This window comes from Musa acuminata, chromosome BXJ2-2 (genome assembly GCF_036884655.1).
Source record: "Musa acuminata AAA Group cultivar baxijiao chromosome BXJ2-2, Cavendish_Baxijiao_AAA, whole genome shotgun sequence".
Taxonomy (NCBI): Eukaryota; Viridiplantae; Streptophyta; class Magnoliopsida; order Zingiberales; family Musaceae; genus Musa; species Musa acuminata.
In genome coordinates, this window is record NC_088339.1 from 19,255,001 (window position 1) to 19,281,481 (window position 26,481).

General features: G+C 34.5%; 1 protein-coding gene across 4 annotated transcripts; it reads right to left on the reverse strand.

The window, feature by feature from the left end:
- Nucleotides 1–2,038: 2,038 nt before the first annotated feature.
- Nucleotides 2,039–25,254, reverse strand: LOC135582765 (phospholipase SGR2-like). Of its 4 annotated transcripts, none has more exons than XM_065095067.1 (23): nucleotides 24,973–25,254; nucleotides 24,166–24,474; nucleotides 23,317–23,417; nucleotides 21,526–21,669; nucleotides 18,941–19,096; nucleotides 18,274–18,345; nucleotides 18,050–18,193; nucleotides 15,795–15,845; nucleotides 15,037–15,207; nucleotides 13,924–14,073; nucleotides 11,645–11,710; nucleotides 10,933–11,547; nucleotides 10,663–10,774; nucleotides 10,442–10,551; nucleotides 10,203–10,275; nucleotides 6,916–7,018; nucleotides 6,637–6,730; nucleotides 6,472–6,534; nucleotides 5,808–5,856; nucleotides 5,608–5,708; nucleotides 3,436–3,482; nucleotides 3,050–3,330; nucleotides 2,039–2,266 (listed from the first exon to the last, which is right to left on the reverse strand). In XM_065095067.1, the coding sequence occupies exons 2-22, from the start codon at nucleotides 24,419–24,421 to the stop codon at nucleotides 3,090–3,092; spliced, it is 2,919 nt and encodes a 972-aa protein (XP_064951139.1). In that variant the 5' UTR covers nucleotides 24,422–24,474; nucleotides 24,973–25,254; the 3' UTR covers nucleotides 2,039–2,266; nucleotides 3,050–3,089. The 4 variants fall into 4 exon arrangements, with proteins under 4 accessions (XP_064951139.1, XP_064951138.1, XP_064951137.1 ...); XM_065095066.1 differs by having other exon boundaries at nucleotides 24,958–25,254; XM_065095065.1 differs by having other exon boundaries at nucleotides 24,166–24,481; nucleotides 24,973–25,253.
- Between the last annotated feature and the right edge of the window lie 1,227 nt (nucleotides 25,255–26,481).

Consider the following 26,481-nt stretch of genomic DNA (forward strand, 5'->3'; position numbering starts at 1 on the left):
GCATCTCAATCTATTGTCTTTATTATACGAATAAATTTTAATATTAAAATTAAAATTAAATTATAATAGATAAAATTTATGATACAAACCCTTCGATTATTCAAAATATATTTCTTTCGATCTATAAATGTGTTATCTTATATAGAATAACTATAAACTATAGAATAAAAACTAATAAGAGATAAAAGTAGATAAGTATATAGTCTTATAATATATCTTATCTAATTAAATAAGATAACATGAAACACCAGCACATACCCATAACGGTTGGCGTCGACAGTGGCGACGAACTTCCAGCACTCCATTCTGTGATCCACGACCGCGAAGTCAACGTTCCTGAGTTGCTCCACCACATGCAATGATCTCCCCAGTCTCGACTCGACGACGCCGGTGAGGTTGAGCGTCTCAATCTGTCGTCTCGCTACCTCGACGTCTGCCTGCTCGTGGCGCACGCAGATGACCTTGCCGCAGGTCTGCTGGGCAGCCGCCGCCAGTGAGAGAGTGGATGGAGATATGCCACCGGATGGTCCAGCGTCCACCATCAGCTGGGTTCGCTTGCCTGCAGGCAGCGCCGATATGTACTCTGTGTAGTCGGGTTCGATGAGCTTTGAGGTTCTCTCCTTTGTCATCGTAGAAATACTTGCACTGCATGAAATGTTAGCAAGTCTCAGCATTGGCTGTGTGAGATAGAGATAGAGATAGAGAGAGGGAGAGAAAGGGTGTTTACTAGGTGAAGAGTGTGGGTGTAAGCGTTCATGGCGTTCGACGGTGACGAACTAGCCATGGAGAGTGAAGCAGATGAAGTTTGCCGTTGCATAGTTTGAAGGAGAAAGAAGCCATATTTATAGCCATGGAAGAGAGACTGCACTCGCATGCATGCATGGAGTTATTTAAGGGTGGAGAAGACATCTTCTTATCTTCCTATGTGGCATCCATGCCATGGACACCGTGGGATGTGAATCCGGCAAAGGCCGCTGGTTTCCACGAAGGTGGAAGGACGAGTTTAGTTTCCTGGGAGGAGTCCGATAACCCGAAACCCCAACCCCGGGTGTGAAGTATGAATCTAAGCTTTTACATGGATCCATGAACTTATCGGATTCATGTCCGACATGGCAGGCCTCAGTTGCTGCTCTGAGAATACAGGAGTTGGGGAACCTGAATGGTGGGATTGTTTAAAATTAAGGACGAAATGGAATGATTCCGGCGGCCTAACATGGGAGGCTGTTATATTAAACGATAGAGAGAGAGAGAGAGAGAGAGAGAGAGAGAGAGAGAGTCCAATAATATGAGTTTTGCAATGTCGATCCTGAGTTCATCTCTAGTTCTCCTAAAGACATGCTTATAATAGTATCCACGGCATGTATGCGATTCCCAAGGCAACATATCTACCTTTCAGGGAAATGGAAGCTTGTGGCTGTTTTTGTGGCTACTTCTTTTCCTGTGTACGGGCTGAGGTTTCTAGTCTCTTTGGGTGTCAAAGAAAGTGATTGTATTGTTATCTTTGCGTGTGAAACAAAATGCTATTCGATTATGTGCATCTCTGGTCTGACTCCTGAGGCTAGAATTTGATTAGCTTTAAGCTTGAGATAAAAGTATTTGTCCTTATCCAAGGTTAAATTTGATAGGGACAAATACTTTTTTTTTACAAAGTTAAATTGCAGAAATAAGATTTGATACTTATACCTTATCAAAGGTTAATAATTTTACTAGTTAGACTAACTGATATCTTCAAAAAATTAATTAGTGGGTAGATCTGAGACAACACCATCATATCAATGCTTAATTCATAAATTTTTTAGATGATATTTTAAATCATCAGTCTTTAATAAACTACTAGATAAATGTCCTAAATTATGAGATAATATTTTGATCCCTCAACCTTTAACAAATGGTTCTAACAAATCACCACCAAACTGATACTTTAACATACATTACAAGCACTAAATCTTTCTAAAGCATTCGACACAACATGGAGGAAGGAACACAATTGACGAGAATAACATTGCAAGCACTACACATTTCTAAACGAGACATTAGATAATAAAGTCTGATGCTGTATCCACTTGTAGATCAAAATTAGCATTACATATGTACAATTACGTATGAAGAACGGTAGGTTGGTACCCCTGCTTCAGCAGGCTACCTTTTGAATTTTACACACTGATGAAATCTAGAGAGATTGGTCTTTACCTTTTGAATTTTATAAGCATGATGAAATCTAGGGATAGATCGGAAGCGTTCAGCTTCTTTCTAAGTCATATGATTCCTGCAGTGTAAAAAGCAAATGACAGTCATAAACCTTGGATTTCAGACCAATACAGGAGAGAACTAAAAGCCTTCCTATTTGGTACTTGTCCCAAAGATTTATAACAGCAAACTAATAGGGGTGTCTGGCAAATAAAAACAGTAAATACAGTTTGATATTCTCAACAAAACCAACCGATGTACCAATGTATTAAACAACAAACCAGAACAAAACATAGCTTGCTTTCTAGTTAAGTTTATACTCTCTAGTAATATCATTAAATTCCTAAAGTATTATAACTTAAATTGGAGTTTCTTGTAAATTTCTAATTTGTTCCTGAGGAGTTGCAGAAAGATAGTAGCACAGTCAATCATCAACAAGGGTGGATGGCATATGACTCTCAGAAGAGGTTTTCAGGTGTAGATCAAAAAGGAAAATGAGTGATAGATAACTAACCTGTTTTTCCTAGGATTCAAAACAAACCAGACCACTTATTTTGATTTCATTTCGTATGCTTTGACAGTTTAAGAGCCTACATACAGCTGTGAATTAGGTACTCCAACTCAATAAATCATCTTCTTAAGTTTCTTCATTTAATATCACCTTCCATATTCATACTACTAACTCTAGATCAGAAAAACTTCTTCCTCAAGTTCTTTTAATCAAGACTAACTTCCACCTCCATGTTCAGAACTTTTATAATAACTGAATTAATGAAATTCACACACATAGAAAACTGGTCTAGTGAAATTCAAGTTCATTTCATAATTGAGATAAATAGTATATATAAAATACAAAACTAACCTTTTATCACTTGTTGTGTCAATGGCTAAAAGCCAAAGCATTAACTTGCATTTATAACCTTCTTTGCTTTCCTCGAGAATTCCCGAATAGAATAACTGTCAGAGAATGTCAATGGGGTGTCTTCATCCATAATATCCTTCTCATAGAAAAGTCTTGTAGGTCTTCGGCTTTCTGGACCATGTCTAGTATTTGTCTGTTCAGTTGTTGGTGCCTCTTCAGGTATATCCCGATACAAATGGTTCAAAATGAAAAGTGCAGTATCCTTATCACGCCAATAATTACTGCAATAAGCAGACCAAATCAGTCCATTGAACACAGGAAAATCTCCAGTCTTCTTTTATTGCCAGGTATGAAAGACAACAGTGGGTCATTTGATTGGTTCTTACGTGTGTGACTTTATAGCTGATATGTATGCATGCCGAAATGTTTTATCCTGTAAAATAAAAAACATGTTATTGTCAATCATTGAAGCCTCTACCTGTTCGTATTGGTTGATTTATCAATGATCAGTCAGTTAAAAATGACCCTATAGGAGATAGAAGCATAACTAGTAGAAAAATTTGCAAACCAGCCAAACAAATCTCTGAATAACCCATTAGACAAATATAGGGAAGTGAAAATTTTCTTTGCAAACTGCAGTATAAATCACCACATAGTAGCATGAAGTCAAGAAACAACCAAATACTATTGGAGATCCAAACTTTAAGTTCATTTTGATTTTCACTCCAATTAAATTCAAGATGCAATTATCTGATTAGCAAGTGAAAACATAAAAAACAACCAATAATTGCAACACCAAAGAACACACACATGTGAATAAACAGACAAAAAAACTATTAAGGACACCGAAAGCATTAAAACTAGGGACCATAACACTTTCCCATTTTTAATTTTGTTGGGTGCTTTGAGTAACTCCTATCGTCCTAGAACATAAGTAAAATGGCAATAAGCCCATGTTATCCTGCATTGAGTGTATATTACACTATTTATTTAAACTTAATTAAGAATTCTCAAAGGGAAAGATATCACCAAACTTGAAAACTTGCCCTTTCTAGTTTTTAATGTATATATTGATCTTAAAGTATATTCCTTAGGATTCTTCATGCAATTACGAACTGCTTAGGATCCTTTAGGTCATGACTTGCACACTTGACAAATGAAGGAAGTCAAAATTAAAATTAAAAAAAAAACTGCCAACCAGATTTGAAGTTCAACCATCCCCTGGTTCTGCGGATGAGGCCATGACAACCATAGTTTTATGCAAAAGATGATCAAGCATCTCAGGTCAAAATCTCATTCAAAACCTCACATTTTCAGTAAAATAGAATTGATGAAGATGGCAAGATGCAGGCTGATATGAATCAAGAATCTATATTTTGCAGACAGGGACAGATCCAGCATATTTTCTTCCTTGGAAGCAAACATTATGTACAGGGCATTAGTTCCAAAACATGTCATCAGAGAATCCATGCCTTTATTGTTGGAAAATACATATATTTAAGGATTAGAGAAGAAACTATAAGAACTTCTGAACTACTTTATGCACTTGATGCCTCAATTAATTCTATATTTAAATTAATTCTTAATTCCAGAATTTGCCTACAAAACACATCTGCAGAAAGTTAAAAGAGGCATTGGAACGGATTATATTTGAAGAAGACCCTATCCCTAAGCACTGAGCATTATGATTATATTAATTACATCATATATCCGTCTGATCATGGATTAACAAGCAATCAACACCACAATTTACCAATCTTTTGTGTGAATTAAGAAACTAGCAGATTCAAACTAATACATAAAGCACATTATCATAAGGTGCATAAGTTTCCTTCTAGAATGATCCAAAGTTTCACCTGACCAAGTAATGGCCTCAAAATCTACTTTAGCATATAATCCTCCATTCTTTTAAATACTCCATAATAGTTGTAAGTTGTAACACATATTAGATTAGAGATCCTAATATCACAATAAAAGTCAATGCTACCAGGACAATGGCATAGTACATCAGTGCAACAATTCTGATGCCATATGGTGCATTGATTGGCGAAGTATCATGCAATGCTTAAAAGCAGATATCCTCATGCTAATTCACATACCACATATGTCTGCCTGAGTCTAAAAGATACACAATGCATGACATTAAAACTAATTTAGCGAATATTACTTGTATCCTTAGAACCAAAATCTCAACCTAGTAAAGGTTATTTGAACAATTATTGATAGTGTAGTTTATCATAATTCTTTTGCTTAAGGTTGTGCACTATGTTATAAAGACATATAATCATTTCTCCACCACCAAGAAACTATGATAAAGGACAATTACTGGATTCAATTACATGTACAATGATTGTAAATTCAGGGACCTACCAGAATATATATAAAAATCCAAAAGATTGATAGACTAAATAAAGTAATCAATATAGGAAAAGTATTCATGAACCAATTACTTCTATAGTGAATGTACAAGAGCTTAGCATATTGGACATTTAAGCATAACGTATTAGAACTGCATGCAAAAGGAAAAGCATGGATGACTAAGATTTGTCGATACTTACTTGGAGAACATAATCGACACGACCATCTTTGTCACCGGTCAACCTTTCCATCATGATGGAACCATATGATCTTTCTTTTTCTTGAGTGCCATGTGCAGTATCTGCAATGCAAGTTACTGATTCAGACCTTTTTTTCCTCTCATTCATGACATGTTAAAACTACTTTAAATATTTTTTTAAAAAGGCATGTCAGCCCTTACCTCCATTCTCATCCTTGTTCTGTAATTGAAACACACTGATGACTTTAACCTATTGAAAAATCAATATAATCTCACATAAGACTTAGCATAGAATATCAAGAACTGAAATGCATTTCCTGGTGCAGCATATTTTGAGCAATCTGATACAATAAGATGATACACCGAAGCCCTTTTTAAAAATGTTGTGTAAATTTTTGATACAGACTCAACCCAGCGAAATCGGAAACAGCAGAAAATCTAATGAGCATTCTTCATAATTGGTGCAGTTCTGTATATTAGTGATGAAATTTACGTAAAAGCTTTAACTACTTGGCAAGCATCGATAAAAGATTTTACTTATTTTATTGAAATGTCAAGGAATACCAGGCATTCATATGATCTATAGTTCATTTACAGTCCACTCTACAATTTCACCATGATCCATGAACCATTTGCTGAATGCTTGAAACTATTAATAACAGCAGATGGATTGACTATAAACCTCATGTTACAAACTGTACTGCATATAAACCTCATGTTTATTGTTAACTCAAATTTTCTCATTTGAAGCACCATGTATAGCTCCAACAGAACTAACAAATGGAGCAGTATTCACTAGTCCTAAGAATAACGGAGATATGAATCAGGACAATGAAATGGTTTTCAGGATAAATATCCAACCCACCCTCAAAGAGTTTATCTGATTCACCATGACATGAGAACGAACAGCTATTTCTTCAGTGAATTCCTGCATTAAATATCAAGAGGAAAACACAATAGAAAAAAACAGTAGGTTACACCAGCAAGGAACACAAATCTTGTCAGCAGTTACTTGGCATGCATAACTCACCTGAAATCCAATATGCAACCTTTTCCCACCCCTATGGTAGGGAATAATAATAGGTCGCTTGTCAATGAACTCTTTGCAAATAAGCGGTTCTACTCTGCAAAGAAGACAACCTATACTGATGACAGTGTTCCTCACATCAAAAAATATATATTTATATCTCAACACAAATATCATATGGTTGAGGATGTGCTATATCTGTGCCCAGATATCAGTCACCCAATCATGATAATACTGTGTGGAAGCTAAAGAAAGACTTGTAGAAAAAGCTATTGGACAAACCTATATGCTACAGGATCAAAAGGATGAAAAATGTTAAACATTTGTCTACATGAAGGAATCTCTTCTGTTATTTTTTCATCTTGCCAATAACCTTGCCCCCTGCCTTGAAGAAAGAAAAGTAATTTCATTATATCTATTGTTAAAGGCAAATGAGCCAAAGAATTTAATAGAAGACTGATGTTATATGAAGATAAGTGGTATCAAAAAATTGAAAGTAACTTTCTGAGGCTCCAAAGACTAAAGAGCACTAAAGTTATGAATAACAGCAGAGCAGTAAACATAATTAAGCCAAACAAGGCCTTGGCAAAAGAACAACAACACGCTGTAATGTCCCAACAGATGAGGCTTTGATGCAATTCTGTCTTTTGCCTTAAATGGATGAAAGGGGCTCTTGAATAAAAGATATATCTAACAGATTAATTGCATATGAAAAACTAATTTTCTGATGTATCAGCATTTTGACACCGACAAAAAAAAAGGTTAGTCTCAAAGCTTCTAGTATACATCCAGCAAGCAGAAATATTGAGTAAATACCTCTGTGGAGAATACAAGCATTGATGGAAAATACATCTTTTGCAATTGAAACAAGTTACAACATAGCAGTGTCCTATTTGTTTATACACCAAAAAAAAAAGAAGTTGAGCCGAAAATATCCATGGACAAATTATCTCCAAAAACAACAATGGAATGTAAAGATTCTCTAGAAAAAGAAAGAAGGATTGATGTAATTGCTTCTGGTTTTTAGAAACTACAAATTCTATGTTTAGTCTTGCACGACAAGAAGTACTCAAAGGACGTTGTTCATCCCAATAGTGTGATTACACCAGCTCATGTGAGAAGAGGTGCAAGGCCTTTATCCGTAAAAGTGATTCCTAGTCAGAGTAAGTCTCATACATATACCTAATATTTCTTCTTCCTTTGTGTTAGTCTCAGTTCATTATCACTTTTTGAGAAAAATCAAATTGAATTGGTAGATTTCAAATGACATTCTCAATTCCTAACCCAGTTAAATTCTTTAATCTCCTATGAAATCCCTTGCATCTGTTTAGCATCAAGCATGATGTGCGATAAGACTTAAATAGGTTGGCTACATGAATCTTTTGCCTCCGTTAAGTTCTGTAGAAAGCAATATTCTTAGTTGGATTAAGAACATTTATATCTTTAATTATAATATCTAATAAAGTGTTCTCAGATCTCCTACTACTTCTACTCACACCAGTAATACTAATTATCTCACTTCTTCTATAGCATATATAAGCCTTCTCTATAAATGTTGTATGTACGAAAATTTAAATGATTCCCCCTTATTATACCAAATTGTTTTATCATTTTAATAACTCCACATATCCACCTCAATATTCTCATCTAAGTGATAAACTTCTTATATATTACTTTTTAACTCAGCAACAGTCAAGTCCGCAAAGCATCCACCCAAGAACTATCTTGTAAAATTTTTCTTTTAGACTAAAAACCATATGGTGATCTCACAAAATCACTCTCCAACTACTTTTGCTCTATGAACAATATATTAATCAATCTCTTCATCTTGTTGAATAATGATCTAAAACTTTTACTTCGTGGAACTTATCATCCATCCAACATAAATATATCCTTGATTCTTCTATCAGTAATACTAAATACATCTCATGTATCCATCTAAGCCTCAAAACTTTTAGTTTCTAAGGTTTGTCTCTTTAAGTTTATAATTAATTCCATTCAAACTCTCATCAATTGAAAGAATGTCAATAACAAATAAAATACACCATGGAGGTCTTTGTTGTATATGACTTGCAATTTCATATATTACCAATGTAAATATTTATGGATTTAAAGTGATCCTTAATGTAATCATATACGAATATAGAACTTGTTAGACACGTCACTATTATCATAGATATAACATCAATATAAATTATGGATACATGTTCTTTTCTAAAAACAACCATAATAAATTCTATGGACTTTATCATACCTTTTTTGATAAATCAATAAAAGCTATATGCAAATGTTTACTCTTCTCTATATACTTTTCATATATTGTCTTCATAAATAGATTTTGGTATTAATATTTTAAATGGCAAATATTTGATCTTATTTAACCTTCAATCATTCTTTCCAAAAGTTTCATATATCTTAATTCCTTTATGGTTATAACAACTTTTTATATCTTCCATATTCTTAAAATTGGTACCAAAAAGCACTTCCTCTATTCATCAAGCATCATTTTATGAAAAACGGCAGCTCAAGTTATCCTGCCTCAGTCACAGTGGAAAGCACAAAAGGCAGACAGTCCATCGAGATCTTGAGCTTAAATCTAATGTTCAGTTTTTAGACAAGCGGAATTGAAACATGAGGACTCAGAGACAAGAGTAGACTCGTTAATAAGCTCGTAAACAAGCTCACTCACAAACCTATGTGCAGACTTCTAGATTCACAAAATGGTTAGTATATCCATAATTACTATTATTATAGTAAAAACAAAAAATAAATCTATTTTGTGGTATAAATAATTGTGTTAATGTTTGTGTCTATCTTTCAAAAGAAAGTGTGGACTAGCTTGGCTGATAAAGATTTGACCTCTTCATAGCAGGTCCAGGTATTTGATAAAAGCAAAGTTCAGCTTGGCTTGGCTTGACTAGAACCCTACTCATGTGCCTCAAAAGTGTTGTTTCTATACACTAGAATATGTTAGTACCATTTTGGCATGGCACATATTCATGTAGTGCTAGTCAAATGCCCCCATGCTGACCATGTACCAACCAATATAGTCCAGGATTGGCATAAAATATGCTGGTGCTACCAGCATCGATAGGCATGGCACGAGCCAGTAGCTTCATGGCACAGTGCATTTTTAACTTGTGGAGCAATTCTTGCTGAATATGACCATAAAGGATAAACATAAATTTTCTAGCAGATCAAGTCAATCTAATAGTTCACAGTTCACACATGAATCATGACCACTGATACAAAAGGAGAGAAGATTTGGTCAAAGAATTGGATCAAAATCCTAGTGGGGGAACCATCTGAACCGTACCCTCAAGATATTTTTTTTCCCAGATGAGAATATGTAAACAGGGTAAACAGCATATAAAATTGTGAAGATTGAAATGTTCAAATCAATGAACCAGGAGCTCAGAAGACCTATAAATAGTATCCACTAAGGTCAAAGGAACATGAAAAGCAGTTCTTACAGAAACTTAGCAGATACATGACAGAAAGAGATAGAATCAAGGTCATAAGAAAACAAAACAAAGGATTTTGATATCATTAGCACAAGGTTTATATACCTACTCCTATCCGGACATTTCGCAGGGCAAGAAAGACACCAAGAGGCGATCCAACAGCAAAGAATGTATCAACCTAACAAAGAAAAGATCACACTTCCAAGGATTAGTAAAGTTGTCAAATAAATAAAAGAGTAAATGCAAATTGGAGATAGGAAGTTTTTACAAATAAACAAATACAGAAGTATCAACCACAGAAAAGGTTGAAGTATAAAAAAAGAAAATACAGCACATGATTATACCATAAAATTAAGCTTAGTGTACTTGACGTAAGGTGTGTAACTCTTTCTTTTGTCATCCTTCCCAGGAGAAGAATTTTCAGAAGACTGATTGATTGATTCAGCCACTTTGTCTGCTTGCAGAATATCAAGGATTAAAAATAGTAAGAAGAATGTTAACTAATGACTTGGTGAAGGTCAGCAAAGCCACACATAACATGAACATATATAGATGATGGATTAACCTTTGCCATGATAAGTTCCACTGGTTCCATCATTCTCACTGTAATGCTTAAAGTAAGTTTTTGGTAGACGAGCTTTTTCCAGTTCTGCAATTTTCAATTTGAGGGACTCCACCTGTTGTCATAATTCACCATATCCAGTTATAATACTAGGATATCTTAAAATTGCAGCTTGAATCCTTAGGCACATCTCTACTTAACTACAAGCCAACTGACACTACTGTATGGTGAATTACTATTTATGATATTTAATCATATCAAAGAGATACATACCTCTTCCTCCAACATGGAGATTAATTTGTCTTTATCAACTGTATCTTCAGAAAGAATCCTGAAATCCTTAACGATGCCACCTTCAGAATCTACACTTTTGTACAGATTTCCAGTAGAATTATTTGCTTCAGCACAAAAAGTTTCTGAAGGACAATTTACTTCTTCATCAGCTTGTTTGAGGAATGATGTATCGATACACTTATCATTGAAACACAGATGGTCCAGATTATCATATTTCTCATTAGGATATAGCATGCCACCATTATCTGGGAACACCTCTTGCAGATCATTTGTTAGAAAGTCATCTCCATTGTGAGAGAAGGCTCCTGTTTCACCTTCATTAACATTGGGATATATACCTGACTTGGAACTGCTTTTTACTGTTCCACATGCCAGTGGCTTCGAAGCTGTTATTTTAGTTCTGTTATGCTCAGAATTCATGGGGATGCTAGATTCAGTTGGCCAATACAAAGGATCAACTTCAGACTCCTGAATATTTATTCCAACACCTTCCAGGGACACTGTATCCATGGAAAAGGGTGCAGAGAAACAATCTTGATGGCAAAGTATATCATAGGATAGTACACTTCCTAATGAGTGACCATATATAGAAACCTGAAAGAGAGTTGTATCATTTTTTATCCTGTGTTAAACATTGCAGTGACTATCAGAATAAGTTTTTTGCTTAGATAAATAAAGATAGTACACAAACCTTCCCATCATAGCCAGGGTTTCGCTTGAGAAACTTTGCATATAATCTGTTTAATTGGTTGGACACCTGAACAATATAGCAAACAATTTATAAGTTAAATAGCTTATCACTAAAACAACCATAGCTAAATCAGCTCAATATCTAGTTCTGAATTCTTGCAGTAATGTACTCTTCATTTCTCATATAGTACAGTCGGAACAAAAAAGGAAAAAATAAGTCCTCACTTCAGGAACATATGATATCAAAAAACTATATCCAATAAAATGATAAACATAAGTTATTCAGATAAAACATCTTAACTTCAATTGCTAACAATAACATTTATACTCATGTTACTCGGTATAACTCCTTATCCTTATTAAATTGCATTTTTTTCTATAAATTGCATGTATCAAGAAAACCATTTAGTTGCAATCACTGCAAATTATGTATTGTCATCTCAACATTGCAAGCTAGACATGTTGGACCCTTTTTTAAAATCAAACACAGTAGAAAACTATGAACTACTAACAACTATGCATGAAATATTCTATGTGATGAGCACTCTTCTAACAGTGACGTCTTCTTGCTCCTCAAAATCTCTGTTATGTATCAGGGAATAGGATATGTCCAGAATCTCTCTTCCAAAGAAAGTATACCCTAGACATCCAAGAATGCTAGAAACATATATTTACCCCAATATAGCTCAAAATCAAACGCAAATAGTTTTTTACAGCAAACATAAGCAGTAGCATATCCATCTCACTTCATCACGATCTTGAAGTGCGTACTACTAGTGTTGGAAGAAATTACCTACTCAGAGACACAGCTAGATGTAGCAGAGAAGGGATAAAAATGTCTACAGCAGAACAAATTAACTACTTTCAGACTCACTTGCCCATTTAAATCTGAAAAATTTTATCATGAATTTCATATCCTCAACATTCAATCTACGTAAAGAGTTCCCAAAAAATAGAAATTTGACACAAATTGGAACTTCTTTTGAATTCATTGTCTTGTGCTAGCTTAGAAGTGAAGCTGCAGTCTATCCAATACTTTTCTTTGAAAGCCCGCAAAAATAGCTCGAAGGCAGGACAGGCATCAAAGCCAATGGGAATGCAACCTTTCTGAGGGCTTCGAATGCAAAATGATTCAATCAATTTGTTGCAATCACATTTTTCATATGCCCATTCTCAGATCTGAGAATAGCCACCATGCAGAATCAACTGCTTCATCAAAACCATGGCCATAAAAACTTGAGAAAGCTTTCAAAGTTTTCAAATGGGTAGGAAGTTTTCGAAGTGACAATAGCTTATAAGTGTGTGATATCATTATATCGCCATGAGCTTCAACTATAAAGCAAGGTTTGCTGCACCGTCCGAGTCAATATGCTATGGGGCAGTACATACCGGTCTGACTTGCCACCGAGACACGACTCACCCAAGTCCCCGTTGGCACACCCCAGCATACCGTGTATCGGTACACCAGTACATACCATACTAATAAATCTCCGAGATGGGTCCGGTATCCGAAATGGCAAACCCTGCTATGAAGGACACAAATTTTGACCAAATTGAACAATCATAATAGAAGATTTTAAGGTTTTGCAGAGAAATGAACAAAAATAGTTCATTGTTAGTATTCATCATGATTCAGATTGTTCCTAGAATAGTCCAATCAATTTTTGTAGCTTTATATGCAACTATTTATCTCTCTAACTGAACACAATATCCAGTATGACTGTCACTCTAGAGCTTGAGTGTTCCTTTTAAAGTTCACACAAAACTCCTGTAAAAGAATTTTGATTACTTAACCTTTTTAGGATCACCATTCCCGAGTGCAACTAAAATATCATTCAGCACATTAACCTATGATTAGACGTCCATAGCCTAAAAACATGTATACAAATAGATTAAAAAATATCCACCGTGACAGCTTTATTAAATCAATCCTCATGGAACAACACATGCAATAAGAATCACAAATAAATTCACGGGCACAAATACACAATAATGCTTTTGTGATAATATTCATTTAAGCATTTACCCAAGAGAGCAGCACACTTCACTCAAGGTCCTAGATTATCAAGCAAATAAAACCTGATTGTACTAATAGAGAGAAAACCAAGAAGTGATGGAAGTTCTAGGCAAATTTGTACAAGCATGTATGGTGAATTTTCCTAATCTAGGTCACTCTGACACATCATTGAGAAATACAAAGAGACGGTAACAAAAGAGAGAAGTATTATGCTAGCAAAAAGATGTACGTATGTATATATTAATAAAGAGAATATCACATACCGAATCGATAATGTCCTGACAATAAATTGGACTCATGTAGTACAGAACATCATGAACTGTTGCACTCAATGTTACTCGTAGACCTCGTACACCATCCAAGGTAATTTTCTCAACAGCATGTTCACCACTGAGCTTCAAACCCTTTCTCCACTACAACAAAAAAAACTTGAAATCAAGCAAGGATAAACAGAGATCATATATGCAACCTCAATTCACATGTAACAGAAGGAAGAATCTTGAAAGATATTGCTACTTAAAGAACTCCTGACATGAGAACAACTTGTTCCTTCTAAGTTCTAACTATACACAAAAGGCAAATGCATTTCCAAGAACCAAGATGACCTAAAAATTAAATCAATTAAAATTGTTGTATCAAAGAAAACCACAACAAGATTAATGCATTTAGGATAATGTTTGCCCCAGGAATATAAAAATCAAGTATATAAAGATTTCAAGAAGCCAAATTAACATGACTTATTAGGCTCATGGGGAAAAGAAAGCCACAATTTTTAAGTCAAAATCCAGACATTAAATTAAAAAGGATCCAGACAAAATATAAGACCAGGGAGTAAAGGGCCATCATGCAATGCAACCATATGGAAGTTCATTGAATAAAATGATGCAAAAAGAATAGCTAATATAACTCAAGTTGCCACTAAACCAGTATTCAGGGAATCTGACCTTTAAATGATTATCTCGAAGTATCACATAGACAACTTGAAAAAAATACAGCTTTAAGCAGATCTCAACCGAAAACTTATTTTACTAAAAATAAAAAATATATGAAGATTTTCTATCTACAAAAAAGAAAAAAAAAAAGAAGAAATTCTGGAAATGGATTGACAAGTCTGAATCAATTACCTGCTCCTCTTTGCTACAAGTACAGATAACCAAACCTATTTTAAAAAAGCAGACCATCTAAAATCCAAGGGCTTCTGATATAGTTTTTTTCTCTCCTAATCAGCGCTACCTAATTTTCTTATGGATGTATAAATACCCAACCGGTATTCCCTCTTTCAAAGAACAGTAAGATCATGATAGCCCATTTTCATGAGAATGGATCAACCCAAAATAATCCAAACACCAACCTTATAAGAAAAGCATAAAATTTACCTGGCAAGGAATAAAAAGAACCCTCTGGGTGCTTCTTTGGTATGGTGTTAAGTGCCTCTCAGCTAGACTTGCTGCTATACGACGAAAATCACCAACATCATCAACCAAATTGGCTTTCTCTAACCTTTGCCCAATACCATGAACCATAAAAACGAGATGACCAACTGGCACCTGTGGAATAAAGAAAAAGTGCATTAAGTAGGCAATGCAGCAAAATCCATTGAGGAAAGCTCACAAGCAGATAAAATTTGACCACATCAACAGGCCCAACAGAGCAGTTTGAGTGCACATGCATTGTTATTCTTGATAACATCTTACTGCTACGTGTTCGGAATAAATCTATGCTCATTTGTATTATGTTTCTGAGGAGAGCAAAATTTTACCCCAAAAAACATACAGAGAAATGACACAAGAATTAAGTTGATACTTCTTGTCACTTGATAATTCCAAATATTTGTTTTCTGTCTGCAAATACCTCATCTCATATACTGAAGAAGATTGCTTTCTGTACCCTACTTTGCCAAGGAAAAAAGACATGGCAAGATAATGAACCAATGTGATACTTCAGCATTGGGAATACCTTTCAAAAATGATTAATGACATTTGTTTACTTCCAAATAAGTATCTTATTATCCATACTCATGCAACAAACAAGTTCCAAATGGAAGATTGCCTCACTACAAATTTCATAGTACTAACACAAGCATCTCCTGAAATAGCTTAATAATAGAACAGGATGGTTGGTCTTTAAAGTAAACCTGAGAACAATAATCATCCATTTCCTCCTCTTTCTGCTGGCGAAGCTCATCCTAGAGAAAAAGACCAAAAGGATAGTTATAGTCTAATGGAAGCAAATAATAAACACAATTTTATTTTTGAATAAAAGATCCAAAGACATCAAAAGATCTACTTTCCATTTTCAAGTATTAAAAGTACAAAGACAATTAGTACATCAAAAATAATTTTGATTTGGTACATTTTAGTTGACAGTTGTCACCTAAATAAGCATATTCAACTGACAGAAATTAAATATCAGTTCATACCTCATGCCAATGTAGTGTCGAATAAGTATAATATTTTCAGTACAGTAAGATGTACTATGGCTGTATGGCATACCAATCAAAGAAAAAATTCTGGTGTCACGATACTCCAGTTTGGTTGTCATGCTTTGTACCAATGGTAGGTCAGAATGGTATGAACCCATCAAAACAGTCAGCAACCCCAATTAGGATCAATGACAGTTTGAAATATGCAAGTTTAGAACTCACATATATTTGATATTGTTAAGACAAACATATTTAGACTTTGTTCCAAATTCCAATAACTCAATTCATTTTGTTTCCTTATGACAATGCTTGATGTCTGGGTCTTGGGCCTTCTATTTTCTTTTAAATCTCAAGGAAATTTATAGGAGTTGCTCCATGTATGCATGAACTTAAAGTGCAACCAACAAGGTAGTGCTTTCTACCTTTTGATAAGTTTTTATTTTTCTTTTTTTGGGGCGGGGGGGGGGGGGGGGTGGATTGGTCCTAGCTTGTAGAAACAAGGTACTGCTTTCTAACAGAAGCTTGAAGAAAAAATTTTAACTGCAGGTCATACAATTTTAACTTCATAAACCATTCTCAATTTTCAAATGTTCTCCCACCAAACTCATATTGATGGAAAGGGATCTAGTGGATTATGACAACAATGAAAATGATCTTTGGACAAATATGGACAATCTTCAATGCCAACACATGATAGTTTTGGGCATAAAATACCATAGCATGTTTCATATTATCACCACCATTATAAATAATTATCATTCAAATGAAGGGCATCCCATACCAAAAAGTAAAACTCAAAGCCATGATTTTATTTTATTCCAATCAAGCATTACCAAGAATGAAAACTCACTAGATATTCTATAACCAAAAAAAAAAAACTTGAGTTTAAGCAATAAAAGTGTCCAGATGAAATACAACATGGAGTTATTTTAGTTTAGGATGGAGTCTTATAGATTAGGAAAGATTTCTAAGCTAAAGATAGTTTAATTAATAATTGGTGCAAGAAACTGAGTCTTATTATTTCAGGCTTCCATATTTAATAGATGGAACTATTAGCTGATTATTTTATATGAGTGTAAGTTAAAAAAAAAAAAGCTTCAACTTTTTCTTCCATGTTCAGAGCCCTAAATGAAGTAAAAAAATATAGTCCAGTTGTAAGTTATAGTAGGAAGTAGGAACAACCATTCTAGAAGGAATTTATGTGTTTGATAAATCCTAGCTTCCACCCAATCATCCTTTCCCTTTTGGTCTCTCTATATTTCTTCACTTTATCTTCTCATAACCTATTTCTTTCTCTCAATCTTTCTTATGCTGTAATTTGGCTGAATCAGCAGAACTGTTTCCATTGAAAGACAAATAGGCCTTCAATTCTTCTGGATTTGTTCCCCAAAACATCCGTAAACCAAATACAGAGTACAGATTCTCTTTTCCATGCTATTTAGTACATGAGCAGCCATCAAAGCAGGGCTATTGAAGCCAATTTTAAGAACTAAAGAACTGGTACATTACCAGTAACCAGGTGGTAAACCAACATGTGCCATCCAATATAATCTAATAAAATAATAGAAAATAACAAAATGAATGCATGTGATAGATTGATACCAGTACTTGGTCGGGCATTAGTACCTGTCAATATTTATCGGTCTAACAGGTATTTATTATTCTCCTCTAACCTTAGGGGCTGAATTGCAAGAAACAAAGAAGAGTTACCAGTTCTCAGTAGGCTCATACGTGGTGCTAGGCTCACAAGTGACTTGGGATTCTCAAACTTAAATGGTGGCTTTTAGTCAATTACATGAAGAGTATGATGGTGAGAGAAATTAAATCAACTCAAGGCACAAAAATCTTAGTGTTCTATGCAGCAAGCTTTAATAAGTAGCATCATTAAGATATATGGATAGAATAACAATTTTAATCAGTTTCTATAAAAATGTGAGAAAAAAATGTTTCATGCTGACAGGACTAACCTGAGTTGGCTTCACAGATCCAGAAGGGGAGAAACCACGTCTTAGTTTAACCACATTTCCACTTCCAAAAGGAAAACCAGAGCTGCCAAAGGCTAACCACGCTTCCCAAGTATCATCCTCTCCTGTGAAAAGGGCATGTAGTCCCTATCCAGTAAACTTCTTTTAGAGACTGTATCTAAATATCATGGTTGTCAACCAACTCATGATCATTAAATATGCCATACCACAGTTGTGCCTTGCAAATCAATACGAGCAGCAAATTGACCTGAAGGTTGAAATGTACGTCGATGCCAGACCTGAATGCAGCCAGAATTCAAATGAGTAGGGATCGTCCAGAGGCCCAAGATGATAACTAAGCCACTACATAACAATCCAACCCCGAAAAGAAAAGAACAACGTTTGCACCATGAAATTGTAAAAAAGAAATGAACGAAAATGTAACAGTTATACAACATTCCCAAAAGCCCATTGCATCAACTTCTAATACTAGAAGATGCTTAAAATGTTCTTTTGAAAGATAACCAACGAATTCTAAATGTCCAGACTCCAGACCAATAGATGATCCAACTATAATGATGTATAAATTACTAAACAAAGACTGTACTACAGGCTCAGATCCCATCCTATTAAATGATTATGTCTCTACTAATAAATTTCATTCAGAATCATTGATAATTATAAAGTAGATAGAAGAAAGCTAATAGAATTCAGATATCCTATGATCTGAAAGCTTATAGAACAAGCTTGTAATTGTATAAAGTAAATGTGTGTAAATCAGCTTTTGTGAGCTCATCTAATGGTGAGTTTACAAGGACATTAAAAGAAGCAGGAGATAGAAATTCTAGTGTAGCAAGGAACCAACTAGTGAAGATTGCACAATAGAATTCCTACTCGACAACGGTATGCTAACTCCAGTTGTTCTGCAACATCTTCACGGAGGGGAAGCCAATCAATTCCACCTTTACGAGCAAACCAGTGACCTCTTAACACACGCCTGTTCTCACCACTCCAATACACAGGGAAACAATGTCGCTTAATTAAATCTACCTGTCACAAAATAAATTATGATAATGAGTTTTCCTTGCTCAGTTTGACAGAAGTTTGTACATTTTATAATCATACGAAAATATTAAAGAACATTCAAAATTTTATACAGTGATGGTGTACATATCAGTACAGGTTAACAAACGGGTTACAGAAAACTGAATCCATTTAGTCTTCACTTCCTTGAACAGAACAGAACAAAAAAATGTACTATTCAATCAAGGTTATAAGATCTCTAAAAGCATAGAATATAACACAATAAGACTGTCAAAAGTCTACCACAAGCAAACAAGGAAAAAATAAGGTCTGAACCATAAGGGCAGTGCTGTAATCCCATTAAGTTCACATAGACTGAAAGCAATCAACTGTTTCTTAGAGTTGGACACTGCCATATTTTGCTGATCTTGATATCTAGCACTCTAGAGTTGGATAATGCCATACACAATCAGTTAGGTCACCCAAGAAAAATACAAGGAAATACAAAAGCAAAAACAAGGGTCTTCCACTGGTTCTCTACAACCTTGTCTACCATGGCTAATTAGACAAATTTGCTCCTTGTTCAGACATACATCAGAACATTCCAACAAGACATCAGACAAATATATACCTCTAACAATCCCATAAAGCTCTAAGCTTGGCAATACATCAAAAAATTATCATGAAAAAACAAGCATAACCAAAACATGAAAATGATCGTATTTTCTAAGAGAGAAGCAAAAAACCAGAGAATCTCCTTTAAGTGGGTAAAAAATTACATAAATTTGAAAGAATATCAAAACATATACTTGGAAGAATAAATGAACATTATTGCACAAGTAGGCCACAACCGCATAGCAATGATAACCAAACCACTATTGACAAATAGGCCACAGTAGCACAACTATAATAACCAAACCAGTCAATAACCCTTCCAAACCTCATTTCCCTGTATTATTGATTGGACCAGTGGGTTAATTAGTTGAACCATAGGTTTAATATAATAGTATTATTCTATTTAAGCTATTAAAATTTACTCCTTTCTAGTTCCTTCTTTCCTTCTTTCTTTTAGTTGTTTTTGCCTCTTTTTGTCTCTTTCTTTTCTAGTTCAGTTCTCTTTCCTATTTTTCTGTATTTTTTCTTCCTTGCCTTTCTCCTCTTCTGCTTACTTCTCAACAGCCCTTCTCTTCTTCAGCAATGAGCATCAAAATGGACCAAGCAAAAGGTGTAGCTAAAATGAAAAATATGTAACAAAGAGTTTAAGTGGGAAACAGCAACAACAATGAAATATAATTGTGTTCTTCCCTTGTTATCCTTTCTTCTATTCTTCTTGCTCTCCTTCTTTCCCGAAGATTGGACTTAAGTGGGAGATGATGATAATGATTTATCGCAAAGGAAGGAGCTAACAATAATGAACCAAGCGTAAATCAGCAATGGCATGACCGAGATGGCATTTGTCAGATTGTTTTCACACGATTTAGAGTTGGATGATCAAAGAGATTGGGTATTATCCAACATAAATATTGGTACAGGTTTTTTATGCAGCTTATGGAAAGAGCACATAAGTTGAGTTAGGTTTCGCTAGTTTTCATGCTAAACTAGTTTGAACTGAACTAAATGGGCTGATGTCCGATTCATAATGAATCATTCATTCAAATCAAACCAACCAATCCAATCCAATATCATAATTTATAACTATGTGAAATGCCTAGATCGTAAACCAGTCTTGACATACATAAGCAAAGCTCACCCAGACCACCATATGCATAAATGTACAAGTATATAAATCCATATGCACAATATATATATATATATATTTATATTTATATTTATATATTTATTTATTTATTTATTTATGTATATATATATATATGTGTATATTAACATATATGAACATATGTTAAAATGTGCAATATATTCAATTGTGCATCACTCGATCTAATGTAATAATTTTACTCTTATATTTGCATATATTTACTTATGCAACATGTAATTTACTATCCAGCACTCCTGAATATCTGGATGGAACTTCCTCAACAACCAAGATACATATAACTGTTAGTCTGTCAGTAACAGTATGAAACTATCAAATTGGTTATGTACCTCAAATAAAAATGAAGAAATTGACTTCTATTAAAGTTTGTTTCCTTCTATTGCTGAGGCAGCAGTCCAATTTGACAACTATGCCCAACATCTAAATGATAGATATAAACTACTTCAAGAGATATTTCAACAACCAGTGTCTGCCACCAAGATATAGCTAATCATACCAAAGTGGACATCAATATTAATATGCAAGGGTGCCATCACCATCGACGGTCTTATTATGCAAGGTATAGAAAATGTCTATAACAAAGTTCTTCACAGAAAAAAAATCATTTGCCATCTGGAATCACAAAAAATAAAGCTTACATGACAAGGAAAACACTAGATGTCAAAAGTGGCAAAGAAAGTACCTCATAAAGACCACCTTTTACAGGGACACCAACTCTCTCTTCCTCCACTATGTACAGTTCATCACAAGTCACATGTAGTCCACTTGGACCCTCACTGCACTCCGCATATTCTTTCCACCAATATGCAAGTAACTCTTCCTCCCTCTGCATTTCATTTTTTTAAACACTTCAAGGACATGAATAATGAACTAAAAGTAACAGAATTTATTTTAGAACAACATATAAAAGATGTTTCAAACAATGTATGCACATAATTGATGTAAAAGTGACCATAATGATTCATTTGTGACAATAACATTCATTATAAAACTTCTAATATGGACAATTAAAATACAACATTCAAAAAAAATTGATGTCAAACAATCAATCAGTAAACAAACACCACAGTTTATATAAATTAGCAAAAACACTGATAAAATGAAATTGTATAAATCTGGTAAAGCATTACTTACAGATAAACAACACAGGAAGTATTCAGGCACAACACTGTAATCTTGCATGTTATTTTTAGGAAAAAAGTGATAGAAAGGTAGGAAAAATGGAGGCTTGACATCCAAAAATATATAACTTCGCCACCATATTTATGATAATGTAGCATAGAAAAATTATTTACTAGGCATTATACTTATGTGTAATAAAATTGCTTTTTGGAATCCTATGCTCCATTTTTACAGTTTGATATATAGTCAGACAAAGTATCATGACTCAGATCATGGTAGAGTACGCCTTTCAGCTTGTTTGTAGTACAAGAAGTAGGGTTAGTTGGATCATCGTAAATTATGCAACTCACTATACCTACATCCCTTGTTACATTAAGTAAGGCCTCTTAGTCTGATTAAGTCCATGGTTGTACACTTGTACATTTAAAGTTAAAAACAATGACAGTAGAACCTGAAAGATCAAAATGTGGCATTATTTTTAGTAGTGTCTATACTCCAGTATAAGAATGCCTATTATGGAAGTATGCTTTTTTATAACTTATAATGAAAATAAGAAGAGCAAATATGGAACGGATCCCAATATCAACAATCCAGATAGGTGAGCTGGAACATAGAAGTATTGTGAATTTGTAGCAGAGTGATCTTTTTGAGCAGAGGTGATCTTTTTGACAAGCAGATCGCTAAAGCTCTTAACTCTTAAAATGACAATGTCTGAAGAGATCCATTTAGGAGAGCAAAGTGATACATAAGCATAATTGAAACTTTTGAACAACCTGTCCAATTTTTAGCTTCCTTTTGTTTTCACTCAGATGCTTAAGTTAACCCAATCACAACACCTGATCCTAGCTCACAACACTCCTTCTCAAACAAAAAAAAAATCAAGCATAAAACAATGTAATCCATTAGTCAAACCAGTATAAGGCTTCGATCAGATGTTTTAATGCTTTATCATAACAATTCAGTTAGTTATTTGATAAAATAATCTTGCTCCAATCAGCCAAGCATCATGGCCTGACATGCCCAAAAGTGGTCTAAAGATCTGATTTGATCTGGATGAAGCAACAACCTTATCTGGAACAAATTCGATAAGTGGTCTAAAAGGTACTTGAACCTTATTTGCTTAGTCCTCATTTCACATCTCATTTTGTTGCATGTCCATGTATTTACTGATAAAAAGATGGGTTACAACTTGCATTTTAAATAAAAAAACTCAATATACCTCATGACGAACAAAACCAATGATATATGCAAATATGACACCTAAGTTGATATTTGGAGAAAACATGCATGAGGTAATTGTGTACCTAGAATGGTATTAGGACCACAAGTTTTAATTGCCAGTATTACTAACCTGTAAGAAAGAAGCCTCCAGTGCAAGAGAGTCTCTCATGCTGAATCGAAAATAATCACTTTTGCCAACTATCTCTGTACAAGGAACTGAAGATGCCAGCTCTGTAAAGGAAAGGAGACAAACAACTCCGTGAGATAGAATACACATGGATGCAGCTTCGACTGAATGCTGTAACATTACACTGACTGACATATTTCATGTGAAAAATAGTATAATCTACCAAACAATACATAATCTGGAAGAAAGAGATTATCATTAAATACCATAACTCTATTCCCTTATATCGTCCCTTGTATCTAACTTCCATATAAGGATGATAATCCTTAAACCACTGTTGTTTGTTCTTTCTTGATCACAATCAATAAATTCACTAGTAAACTTGTAAGCAGTGATCAAGACCTGAATTTTAGTTTTTGTTTCATGTGAACATGAAAAAGAAAGAAAGGATCAAAAGTAAAAAATGGTTCAGATATATTGCAAGGTCTTGGGCTCAAATCCCACTTTCGTCACTTATCTTTTGCAACAACAAAAAATTCAGATATTTAAAAAAAAAATGGAAAAGCATTGCAACATCGATCCTCAAACCAACAAGAATGCTTGTCACAGAACTTCTATATGTTGCTTGAGGATAAGATTTATAGGACTAAAGAAACACATGTTCTTGCCAACTTGAACAGCCAAGCTCGACAGTATATGCAGGTCAATGTCAATTAGGCAAAGATATGTTCTTAATAGTTGTTGGGCTTGCAAATTGTGCTACTGTAGTTATGTTACTGATAAATGCAAACACGTAATATGTAAATGAATTAGTTACAACAATTCACACAAAAGAAGAAAATAGTGACTGACCCTTTTCTGCAAGAGGCACTTTGCAGAAGTACCAACGAATGTCTTCCCCATCAGATGGGCTCCTCGTGTGTGCAAGATACTTCTGATGACCCTTACATTGTTCAATTGCATCCTCCAATCTGGCAATGTTGGATGGCGTGTTCTTTAACAGGTCAGGTGATGCCTCCTCCCCCTGATTAAAATCAGTCACGCCGGAGAATGAAGGCACAGCTTCATCTCGACATTCTCTAACAGTATTTACTTCAGGACTTGCCATTGCAAAGTTTTAGATCAACACCAGGAGCAAAGGTCTGGATCGTGGTTAGTATCCTACAATCTAGCAGAAAATGAGGTCACAAAAGGGATATAAGTTATGCCAGAACAATTCAGATTTGTGTAAATGAATTAGACGCATTTAATGAAGCACCAGCTAACTGAACGAAAGAAAGAATTTGGCAATTCTATGAACTGAACAAACTAAAAAGCGATACAAGCCCCATTTCGATGAAAAAACAATTAGTGAAAGCAAAAGCAAACCCCCAAATGGGCACAAATGAGAGGGAAAAAAACCTAGAAAATCACAAAAGGAGAGGGAAGAAAAAGAAGAAAAAGGAAAACCCCTATCTTAAACCTGCCCAACCGATAACCTCCAGCTTCACGTACAGAGATCCTTCGTGCAAGCATCCACGATCATACAATTGGCGGAAAGAAATCCCCAAAAACAAGATAGAAAAAAGAAGACATATGCATATATAGCCAAAATAAGAACAATTAACACAAAGGTATCCAATGTTAGAGAGAAAGAGAACTTACGGGGCGATCACCAACCTGAAGCAGATCGCCCGGGCAAACGGAAATGGAGTCGGGTGCGTGAGGGGAGAAAAGACGCGATCCGTGGGACGGGAGAGGGAATCGGCGAGGGATTAGGGTTTCGAATGATGGAAGAAAGGGAATCGGTGGAGGAGGAAGAGGCAGAGGAGCAGCGAGCGGCGGCGTGGAGATGGAACGGGAGAAGACTGGGAGTTGGTGGGGAGAAAGAAAGGGGCGGTTGTGGACCAAACCCGAGCGGGCCCGACTCGCCATTTGAAACCAAGCCGAGGCAAAAGGAATCATGAGGTCGCTTCCCAGGCGGTGGAAGGGACGCGGGAGGGTGGTGGCACCACGTGCTCCGCTCGTGCTTGTGGAGAAGGGTATAAGCTAGAAATACAATTAATTCTAAATATATACAACAAAGATGTCAATTTTCAATTATTTGGGACCTGTCATACGGTTATTCTTTCGTCGTTTAATTAAACAGTCATATTCTTAGTTTAATTTAGAATATTTAATTTTTATTCTACAAAATTTTTTGGGTAATTCCTTTATGACGCCTGCAACCTTACTTTTTATTTTTCCTTCAAAATGTCGCTTTTTTTGCATGCAAAACGCTCCTATTTTAAGTTTTTTCTTGCAAAGCCTCACTAATTGCCAAAATAATAAAAATATCCTTAACAACCAAACTGTCTTTTTCTTCCTATTCATTTTCAAACTTATATTGAACCAACACATTCTTGGAATAAAAAATAGTCATTTTAAAATTTTATAAATTTTATAAAATTTTAAAAAATATATATTAAAGTTGAGTTAAACTGTTTTGGAGGAGGATCACATTGTTTGTGAATATGAAATAAAAACAATATAACTCATGTCTTCAAAAATTCTTTAGGATCTTGAAGTTTGGAAATCTTCTATAATAATATTGAAGTGTTTTTTATCCATTGGGATGGTAAATTCACCATAAATTGGGTAAGACTAAAAATAGTCTAATTTCATACTTGTAAATGGCCGAAATAAAAATATATATTTAAAAGCTTAAAATTAGAAAAATGATCATTTAGACAACTAAATTATTTTCTATGCTTTGTGAAAATTTAAGAATTTAAGAATTAATGTTTATTATTTATTGGTTTATTTAATGACCTTAATATTATTCGTATAAAATATAGATATAATATCATTGTGTTATATTTTCCTTAATATTCAATTATATGAATTTATTTTATTTTCCATTTTTTTGCAATAATTTTGTGTTTAATTTTTTATATTTGTTTATAATCAATCCATATTCTTATTAATCTAGGAGTGGTCTAATGTTAAGTTAAAACAGGGAAAGAAGAATATAAATGAGTAGTTGAGGATATTTTTGCTCAACTCAAAAAATAGAGGTTCCAAATGGAAAAAATTAAAATGTAAACATAATAACATGCTTTCTTCAGGGAATTTATGCAAATCTTTTTTGGTCTCCCATGTCCTTAGCATATATTCATACTATTTTAAATGATTCTTTTTTATTTTGTC

What these genes read in the sequence shown, in the direction of transcription:
- LOC135582765 (XM_065095067.1), bottom strand. Translation starts at nt 24,421, where the DNA reads ATGGCAAGTCCTGAAGTAAATACTGTTAGAGAATGTCGAGATGAAGCT. An exon ending in ACCCTGGCTATGATGGGAAG is followed by an intron (nt 11,548 to 11,644) that starts GTTTGTGTACTA and finishes ACTCTCTTTCAG; the next exon opens with GTTTCTATATATGGTCACTC. An exon ending in TCAGCTATAAAGTCACACAC is followed by an intron (nt 3,331 to 3,435) that starts GTAAGAACCAAT and finishes TGCTTATTGCAG; the next exon opens with TAATTATTGGCGTGATAAGG.